The sequence below is a fragment of the Electrona antarctica genome (genome assembly GCF_951216825.1).
Source record: "Electrona antarctica genome assembly, chromosome: 3".
NCBI classification, from domain to species: Eukaryota; Metazoa; Chordata; class Actinopteri; order Myctophiformes; family Myctophidae; genus Electrona; species Electrona antarctica.
The window spans coordinates 59,770,308-59,781,507 of NC_136808.1; the positions used below are offsets into that span (position 1 = coordinate 59,770,308).

Below are 11,200 nucleotides of genomic sequence, written 5' to 3' on the forward strand. Positions count from 1 at the left end.
GGTCCCTTTTCCACCGGTTGGTTCCCAATGGGAACCGGTTCAGTTCTTTTTGGTTCCTAAGTCCATGAGCCAGAGCTCCAAAATTGGAACGTTAATTATGAATTGAGTGGGCAAAACCATACCTATATTAGATTGTTATCACCATGAAACTTCCCCAATTGATTACTTACACGAAGACAATGATTTATTGTATTACAAATTTTACATTTTTAAATATGCAAATGAGGCACTGTGTAGGAAAATATGAAAAATAATCGAAAATATGAAAAAGCTACTACTGTGGAAGGGTTATCATGTATTAATTTACTTGTATTGATCCTATAAACAATTTAATATAGGTCTAGTTTTTCCCACCAAAAAGAACCAAAAAGAACTGAACCGATTCCCATTGGGAACCAACCGGTGGAAAAGGGGCCAAAGTGTGGCCAGGGGTCCTTTGGGGAGGGAGGGGCTTCCAGGGGGTCCCCAGCATGTTTTTGAAAGTATATCGAAAATGTTTTTACATACATTTTCTCTTCTGGCACAAAACCTTTTGAGATGGGGGTCCGCAGCCAAACATATATCCATTTGAGGGTCCTTGATGTGAAAAAGTTTGAGAACCATGAACTGACCTATAGTGCAACTGTCAAAGATACATCACTAGAGGTCTGTGATGATTAGAGCCCGACCGATATATATGCCAATATTTGACTTTTTTTGACATGGGTATTAGCAAACTTCAAGGTTTTTCAGGTGAAAGACCCCTTAACTGAGAGACCAGTGAGAGAAGCAGTGGGACCCCCAATACATATTGTATAACATGTTGCAGATTAAACGTTATCATCATAGATGTCATAGTCTAGACAGCTTCATAGACTATAGCGTTGTGTTGGGGATTCATGTGTATTTTCAGACAGTACAGACCCTAGGGGTCCTGGGGGACCCCCTGTTGAAGACCCTTGAACTTACAGACCAACCACACCGTCAGTCAGTCAGAATGTGTGTGTGTGTGTGTGTGTGCGCGCGTGCGCGCCCCGCGCGTGCATGCTCATATTTCTGGTTGTCCCAGGTGCACTGGCACGTCATGTCTCTGTTCTACTACTACGGGTGCTACTGGGTCTTGTAGTCCATTCTGCTCCGCTTCCTGTATATGTACTTCCTGTTGAAGCACTTCTTGTCCCTCTCCTTTCTTCTCCTCTTCTCCTTTGGATTCCTTCTCTTCTGTCTTGTCCTGTTCTTGCTGAGGTGGGTTGATGTTGGACTGTTGAAGAAGCAAAGATACATTTTCCTGTTAACACTATTTTTCCCAAGACGTCCCCAAACATCTTTATAATTACACCCGTAGAAGGCCCATGATATCTGGAGACGTTTTTTAGGTCTTTTTTTAAAAATGGTATAAAACCGGATCGCTAAAATCTATTTTATGACAGCTCCCCAGACATGTTGTGCGCATGCGCACTTCCATTCACTTCCTTGTTTACGGCCCGACAAACCTCACTATTCTCTCTAAATCTACGTCTCGCTGTCCATGGTTTTGATCACAACACCGATGTTCTGTCCTGATTTCTGATTTGACCAAGCATCTCGTTTGGAATATTAACGCTTCGAAAGAGAGATCAGACTTGACAGCACGAGGTAGTAATGGAACATTATACCTCCCGGTTTTGGGGGGGGACATGGAAGGCAGTGCTTTTCAGAGTAAAATCTGCCTCATCTGCTTGGCACTCTTGCGCTTTTATTCTGAAACATTTCAGGGCATAAAAACTGTTAACTGAAGCTGATGCTGAAACAGGCTCTGTGTGTGTATAGGGGAAATAGCTGATCTACAAGCGTGTCATACAGTAACGGCATAGTATTAGGGCTTTAACTGTATATGATCTGTAAATACGTTGCTGAGGAATAAAGGGAGAGAAAATATCTTAGAAGGAGAGAGAAATAGACAGAGAGGGCAGAGTGTTTCTGGTCCAGTCATCATTTCCTTAGTTTTGTTTAGATAATTCTTGTGTGTTTGATTTGCCTACAGTATGTAGGGTATATGTAGGGACAGTATATGTAGGGACAGTATATGTAGGGACAGTATATGTACAGTATATGTACATTATATGTACAGTATATGTAGGGACTGCTTCTGTCTACCTCTTCATTTGTTCCCCTCTACACCAAATGCCTTGGCTCTGTCATCTTTGCTCATAAAATCTCCTATGAAGCTAAGAGAGAACATGTCACCGGTCCTTGTCTCTCTCCCCACCGGCTCCCAGTGAAGCGTAGAGTGACTTTTAAGATTTGTTTGTGTTCATAGCCTTTTTGAGTGGTGCAAACCACTCCTACAACTGGCTTTGTTAGTTTGTCTGTCTGTCTGTTCGTACCAAAAAATGAGCATGGTTGCTATGGTCACCCAGTTCACACGGGTGTGATTTCATTACGTCAGACATTATGTCAGACCACAGCTGATCAGTCTATATAAGACCTTACACCACTCAGTTCACACGGGTGTGATTTTTAGAGTACATTGTGCTTCAGTATGTTGACAAGCTTCATGGAGATGCTAATTTTCCTTTCCAGCTCGATTTGGCACCTGCCCACAGTGCCAAAACTACTAGTAACTGGTGTACTGACCATGGTATTACTGTGCTTAACTGACCAGCGAACTGGCCTGACCTGAACCCCATGAGAATCTAGGTTGTATTGTCAAGAGGAAGGTGTGAGACATGAGACTCAACAATACAAATGCATTTATATTGTTTGGCTTCCATAACACCTCAATAGTGACAAAGGCTGATCACCTCCATGCCACGCCCCATTGATGAAATAATTTGTTCAAAAGTAGCCCAGACCAAGTATTGACTGGCTGCATACATTAATATACTTTTCAAACAAAAAAAAAGGTTTTAAATACTTCACTTTATGCACAATTAATTGAGAATATATGAAAGTTTCACTTTTTAATTATATTACGGAAGAAAATGAACTTTTACACAATATTCAAATTCATTGAGATGGAGCTGTATGTGTTGTCCTTCCCTCCCCTGACACACCGGTTGAAGAGTGCAACTCTGCATGCCTGGCTGACATCTAACAGTGGATGCCTTCCCACCACCTCAAGCTCAATAGAGATTTAGCTTATTTTCTTCCCAGGAGGTTCCTGCCACCTGCAGGATGTTTCTATTTACATCGACAACACCCAACAAGAGAGAGAGAGAGAGAGAGAGAGAGAGAGAGGGCGGGGGTGGGGAGAGATGTGTAGCCAGAGACACAGTGGGTGATGCCAGTTCAAGCCCATGTGAGGGGGAGAGAGCCAGCTAGAGCACACTTTTCTAGTTTAACTAGTCTATTTTCACCTGACTTCTGTTCCAAATGGCAAAGAACCTGGGAGTGGTCCTTCAATGTCTTTTTAAACAACAAGCCTGCTGCAATCTGACGATGGCGGATTTCGACGCTTCTCTACGACTTGCGACCCGACACGACAGTGTACCCACCACAGCAGAATTTCGTCAACAGACGCTTTCCAACACTTACCGCCGCCAACGTCGGTGCGGTGGAGAGCTACCTTTAACACAGGGACGTCTGTCTCTCCTTTCTGACACCCTGGCCACCGCTCCAAGCCTCCTGGACACTTATCACTCCAGGCTCCCAAGCTGTGGAATGACCTCCCACCTCAGTCAGGACTACTGTAGACTCACTCCCCATTTTCCACTGCAGTCTGAAAACTCACCACTCCAGACTCTACCTCACCTCTTCATTCTCCTATAGGTTCATTGTTTACTCACTGAAATCGTAGTTTATTTGTACTGTAGCACTACATAGTTATTTGCATGACCATTTATGTGTGTGTGTGTGTGTGTGTGTGTGTGTGTGTGTGTGTGTGTGTGTGTGTGTACGTACCTGTGTGAGAGGTAGAGGAGGTGATAACAGCTCAGAGGGTGCTAGCAGACCATCCTGGTTTAAGTCTTGAGTCTGAAGAAAGAAATCCACCATGACAACCACCTGACACACACACACACACACACACACACACACGTTATGTATAAAAAAGGTGACTGTCCCACTAATTGATTGGATTTAACATATTCATTTGAAATGTGCAATGTCTTTTCTACCCCGGGTAAAAAGACTGCTTCTGTTTAATCTCAACTTCTTCCCCCCCGACTCGCGCGCACGCACGCACGCACGCACGCACGCACGCACGCACGCACGCACGCACGCACGCACGCACGCACGCACGCACGCACGCACGCACGCACGCACGCACGCACGCACGCACGCACGCACGCACGCACGCACGCACGCACGCACGCACGCACGCACGCACGCACGCACGCACGCACGCACGCACGCACGCACGCACGCACGCACGCACGCACGCACGCACGCACGCACGCACGCACGCACGCACGCACGCACGCACGCACGCACGCACGCACGCACGCACGCACGCACGCACGCACGCACGCACGCACGCACGCACGCACGCACGCACGCACGCACGCACGCACGCACGCACGCACGCACGCACGCACGCACGCACGCACGCACGCACACACACACACACACACACACACACACACACACACACACACACACACACACACACACACACACACACACACACACACACACACACACACACACACACACACACACACACACACACACACACACACACACACACACACACACACACACACACGCGCGCGCACACGCACACGCGCACACACACACTCCCCCCTTAGTCAAGTGACTACCCCACATATCCTTATAACCCCCTTCATTTTTCCCCAACCTGTACATATCTTATGTCATGATTATGAATTGAATACCCAGGACCTGAATGGAAACAAGACCGCAAGGAGCCAAGGACCTTTCCGGTGATCCCTTTGTACATGTGCACGGTTTACATTTCTGCCAATAAAGTATTCAATCAACATGCTGTTTTTCTCACCGGGTCATTGGCTCGTGCTCCAGGTGCATCACGGGAGTTGAAGTCCGATAGCAGTTGCATCATCTCCAGTCCGTCCATGTGACCACTGCGATCAAAATCATACAGGCCAAACAGGAAGAACACCTCTGAGAGCACACAGGATGACAATGTTAAATCATAATTTTAATGGCATATATAACATTGTTATTAAAATAAATACTAGTAGGAAGCTGTACTGTTGTATATGTATACTGCCCATTGTTTATTTATTTTTATCTCCTTCTTACTGGTGGAGATTCTATTTTCGGTTGTGTGTGTGTGTGTGTGTGTGTGTGTGTGTGTGTGTGTGTGTGTGTGTGTGTGTGTGTGTGTGTGTGTGTGTGTGTGTGTGTGTGTGTGTGTGTGTGTGTGTGTGTGTGTGTGTGTGTGTGTGTGTGTGTGTGTGTGTGTGTGTGTGTGTGTGTCCGCAGCTACTCTAACAAACTACTAGGCCAATAACGATCAGCGCCATATTTCTTGTGCACGCTTCCAGCAGGCTAAGGACCTGTTTCAAATCGGTCTACGTTAATATTTAAAGATATTTGTGGGTCTTTTTAGATGAGAAAGAGAGACGGGAAACTGGGAGAGAGTGTAGGCATGTGATATATATGCAGCAAATGGTCCACCCGGGAGTATAGCCAGGGACTCATTGGTCCACCCGGGAGTATAGCCAGGGACTCATTGGTCCACCCGGGAGTATAGCCAGGGACTCATTGGAGTATAGCCAGGGACTCATTGTCAGGCATCAGAAGTGAACCTATACGGCTGTTGATCTGGTGTATAGGCTCTAGAGTTTGGAGCCCTGTAGCTAGCTATCAGTAGTTGTGTAGAGAGTAGACTAGAGTCTAGGGGTTGTTCTCAACCTGGGGGTCGACATGATTTTGGGGGGTCCCCAGATGACAGTGAAGTGACAATAAATAAATGTATTAATTAACTACAAAAAAAGAAAGAAAGAAAAAAGATCAAAAGTAATCAACAAACTTTACTATACAAACTGGTCAAACATTGGCCAAATTGTAAAATGATATAAGAAAGAGGACACAATTCTGAAAATAGCTGCTCTACATGCTCACAATGCCTCGCATTGCGAGGCATTGTGAGCATGTAGATCTGCTATTTTCACAATATTTATCTGTGGAACCGAGTCAAACAAAATGTAATGCCTCAACTTCTACAATTCCAAGTGTTTGTCAGGGTGGGGGGTCCCCAGTTCAAATATGATTCTTTTGGTGGGTCACAGCCTGAAAAGGTTGAGAACCTCTGGTCTACACAACTAGCTACAAGTTTCCAAACTGTGGAGCGCCACCTCCCCAAACTTGCATCCTGGTTTAATAATCTAAGCATGTAAAACAAAAGCAAATCTTTTCGTTTACACCAGCGCTGTTACTTTGAAGTATACAGTACAATTCCAATGGAATAAATAAAACGGTGAGGAGACAAACTGACACACTCAAGTAGAATTGGTTGAACTGCTTGCCTCGCTCCAATAGAGCGTCGCAGTCCCGCCCCCTACCAGGGCCCAGGAAATGATTCTCCGTTCATTTTCGTTTACGCCGTGGACAAAGCCAACTCTTGTCGTGACAAATCATGACAACACAATTTTTCGGGCCAAACAAAGAATTAGAAAGTAGAAAAAAACTTTTTGTGTTGTTTTTCTTCTATGTAATTATTTGTTTGGTCCAAAATATTGTGTGTGTTGTCATGATTTGTCACGACTCGAGTTGGCTTCGTACAACGCTTAAAAGGTCTTTAAATAAATACTTTTTGAAATGTCTATGGGAAAAATGCATTGCGAATTTGCAATTCATTTCCTGGGCCTGGCATCGTCATGAAAGGGGGCGGGACTGCGACGCTCTATAGAAGGAGCTGTACAGCTTGCTCCATCCTTCCAGTAAGGGTACATGTTTAATGTTTACCTTGCTCCCATGTGCTGATATCTGGAGTCTCTGGACCTCCTGCAGTGTCCTTCAGATTGGCTTGGATGTAACTCTGTAGCAGCCTGACACACACACACACACACACACACACACACACACACACACACACACACACACACACACACACACACACACACACACACACACACACACACACACACACACACACACACACACACACACACACACTAATGTACCTCTGCTTCGTCATGACAAGGTATTCTAAAGATAATGGGAACACTCTGTTTCAAGGCTTCAAAGGATTGCTTTGATAGATGTCCAAATCATGCAGACAATAAGGTCTGTGATCTAAACATGCCTAGAATTTCTTGTTTTGTTCTACAACATACAACATTACATTACTCTGGTTATCTCAATTGCTTTTTAACCCAAGAACGACTGACATAGAAACATAGCTTTTTCAGAAAACTGTCAGGATGTAGAAGACATTTTTTTAATCTGATCGCAGGTCAAAATGGGTTAAATGTTTAATCAGTGCACTAGGTCTGCCCATTTATTCTGTTATTATTGTTAATTCTAGCCATTCCATGGTTTGTGATTTGACAGCATTTTCACTCAGCAAGAGTCCTTTCTAACCACTGTAATTCAACACAACAGAAAAAAAACATCTTCCTTTTTCCATATTTTCATTGTGTCAAGGGTTAGTGCTCATAATCTTATCAGGCCAGCAGAAACGGCCGCTAACACTTCCACCAACACTAGTACGGTCGGTCAAAGTCCACAGTTAGCGTGTTTACGGTGTTTTACATGTTGCCTATTCTCATATATGACCAGTAAATTACACGTGGAGTGGAAAATGGCCACTCCATAATAATGTTACATCCTGATGACCTGTTACCAAAGATATGCTTATGTTCCATTTTGTATAGCAGAGTCTTTCCAAGGATCAGAGACTTAATAAATTAGTGGCATTACTAACATGCACCTGTACAGGATGTAACATTACACAACTGTACTATAGTATTTATGTCAATATGACTGCCTTGAAAAAGGTCTATTCACGTGAGCTGTAATGTCAATCTAAAACAAAGGTTAGCTATCCCTTAATCACAATGACAAATTTTTGTAGGTTAATATGTGTTGTTAGCCCAACTGTTGCATAGGACTTACTGCAATGTGTCAAACAAAGTAGAGTCCATGTAAACATCGTATCTACTGTAGTACAGTACATAATCCTGGTAGAAGCTACTTTATTTTAGGGGTGCAACAGTTAATAGAACTAATCCATTTATTTGATTATAAAAGCTACATTCTTTAATAAATACATAACCCATTGTCCAAGATTGAAAAAACAGCCGAACTAGATTAGCCGGTTGGCCACCGTTGCATGACAAAGTATAAAATAGGGCTAAAATGCTTGATGAAAGAAAATAATATAATCACTATAGCTGATTATATCATCCTTTTCCCATATAAATTCATTGAGGTACGAAATTAACACAAATAAAAACACTGATTGGTTATTCAATTAAGCAAAAACTAATGGATAGGTACAACCCTACTAGCCTTGGTAAAACCTACTACAACTGGCCCCAGACTAATTTAAAGATGCAGTTTTTAACTGTCCAAGTAACGGGTTGTACGGGTTGTACGGGTTGAACTGTCACTCACTTGCGGTCCTCCTCTCTAGAACCAAAGGGATTGGCTAGCACCGTGGAAGCGGGTGGGGCATCAGCTGACACATCTCTGAAGGACAAACCATTACAATGGAAGAAAACATTTGAATTTAAGTTGACACATAAAAAAATGTAATCTAAAGATCACATTTGTGTGAAGTGAGGGGCACTCTTATAATCATACATCATCATACATCATCACATTCCGGCCAATCACTTTTGGCCTCCTCACTTTTCTGTCCTCACTTTTTAAGCCCTCAGCCAATCAAATCATCGCTATGGGGTACACACAGACACACAAAGCTGGGCATAGGAGGCTCTCAAAAAGATCATGCAGTATAAATAGCAAAAATATACGATCTAAGGGCAATTATTTCATCGTTTATGGATGGAGGGGGTACCTTTGTATCTCCGCTTCACCTGGTGCGATCACACCTGGTTCACCTGGAGCGGTGGCATCTGGTACTGCAGCAGGTACACAGAGCTGGATGAGCGTAGACACACACAGCACACCAAGGAACAGCCTGCTGCATGCTGATGTCACACCTACAATGGAGACAAGTCAGTCATTCAACTAAATGTTATTGTATTGTTGTTACAGATCTCATATATACACAAGAGACAAATGCTTTGGTTTTGGTTCCTCGACATTGTACCAGCAATAACTGAATTGACAAGCTATTAGGAGAGCAACAAGCTGCATCTAGTATCAAGTACATACCCATATGCCAAGTACAATGCCCATATATAGGCATCATTAGATGGCCATGGACAAATCATAACACCTATTAATTATGATGCACCTGTGTGTCTGGCCTTGTGGTCAAAGAGTCTGCCCTGAGACTGGTAAGTTGGAGTTCAATTCCTGCCCGAGTCAGACCAAAGACTATAAAAAGGGTACTCAAGCGATTTTTGTGGAGGAAAATCGAGATTTGAGCAAGAATCGTGCAGCACTACTTGTACAGCATGTACATATACTAGCATCATGTCCAGGGGGTGTATTTGTACATGAAGCTGCCTCACGCTACAGAAACAGGAGATAGGCATGAGGCTCCTGGGCCACATGGCTCTGGAACCATTCGTTCCCAAGACTGTTACATGTTGATTACATTAATGTCACATATTATGGTTGTACAAGAATATTGGTTTTACAGTGCAAATCAATCCAAAGGGTTAAATATAATAGTTCAATATAAATATAAAGTTTAAGGTTATTATAAAGGTTAAATAGAATTTATGCAAAAAACTAAAAATAATAATAATGCATGTTTTCTGCATCAATTCTGTGTGTGTGTGTGTGTGTGTGTGTGTGTGTGTAATGTTGAAGAGAGAAATCAATAGATACTGCTGACAGAATGCTTCCCCACCACAAATACTAATGAAGCGATGATGGCTCCCATAATTACCAATACCTATGATGAATTAGCATGCATTATCATTGATAATGCATGCTAATTCATATATATATATATATATATATATATATATATATATATATATATGAATGTTATGTTATTCGACTCCACAGAAAACGAAACCCTCATCATTTATGTGTGAACAGTGTGACAGTCATAAACTCTAGCTAGCATGAAAGTCTAAATGAAGATGATGCTGTGCATTAAAGTGAACAGATATAGCCTACACTGGAATAGCCTACTCATCAAACATATTGTTGTACGGCTCACTGTGTTCCCTTTCCACTCCCAGTGGCCAGTAGGCTAGCCTAGATAACACTGTTCCGATACAACTGTAACCTCTCTCCATTGAATGCTGAACCTGTTAAAAGTTGCCCGCTAAAAAGATAGCCGATTTCTGAACATACGTGACAAATATAGCCTACTGTTCCCATACATACAACAACAATAGATGATGTACCGTTACAGCGTCTCCGTCTGGGGAGGGAGAGGCTTTGTGTAGGCTAATATTTACGTTTGAATGATAGCGTTATAAACCATCTACAACTCCGACAGACGTACACATTAATGCAACCAGATGGTTGCACTTGCGGACTCGGAGTTAAATGAACACCTTCAATGATGATGAATTGCCTACCTGTGGACATCACTGACGTGAACAGAGCCAGACGCATATTGTTGCAGCACCGATATGAGCTTTGAACATTTGAGGCATAGCAGGACTTCCCTGCCTTGCACGCTCTCTATTTGCTGTTACAACCGCATCGGTGACCTGTTGAATTCAGTGCCTCTCTGCATTGTTTTTGTGAGCCCTCTGAGCTTTAATGGATCTTAAATCCCTTTATTTTAAATCGTTTATAAATAGTACATCATAAACATAACATAGACTTTTAGTTGTTACTGTGCACTACTTTAAAACAGTTGTCATGTTGCACACATCATTCTTAAGATTGCTGGTATTATTGCGCCGCCCTCGTTGAAAACAATGTCATTTATTTCACACTCCAGTCGGGGGCCGCGCTCCATAATCTACACCGCTCTGCTCGACACTAGTACAGCGGGTCAAACAAGGCAACAGGTGGTGATAGTAATCAAATATGAACTGGTTCTCCAGGATGATGTGTGAGGCGTGATACGTGATACGATCATTGTTTTCTTCCATGCTGAGGAAAAGGAAAGAAAGAAAGAAAGAAAGAAAGAAAGAAAGAAAGAAAGAAAGAAAGAAAGAAAGAAAGAAAGAAAGAAAGAAAGAAAGAAAGAAAGAAAGAACAACAG

General features: G+C 42.9%; 1 protein-coding gene across 1 annotated transcript; it reads right to left on the reverse strand.

Moving 5' to 3' along the window:
* Nucleotides 1–1,022: 1,022 nt before the first annotated feature.
* Nucleotides 1,023–10,689, reverse strand: cgref1 (cell growth regulator with EF-hand domain 1). Its single transcript, XM_079497315.1, has 7 exons — nt 10,563–10,689; nt 8,912–9,056; nt 8,506–8,580; nt 6,853–6,935; nt 4,919–5,043; nt 3,862–3,963; nt 1,023–1,240 (listed from the first exon to the last, which is right to left on the reverse strand). Exons 1-7 carry the CDS (start codon nt 10,597–10,599, stop codon nt 1,028–1,030), a joined length of 780 nt encoding a protein of 259 aa, XP_079353441.1. The 5' UTR covers nt 10,600–10,689; the 3' UTR covers nt 1,023–1,027.
* Between the last annotated feature and the right edge of the window lie 511 nt (nt 10,690–11,200).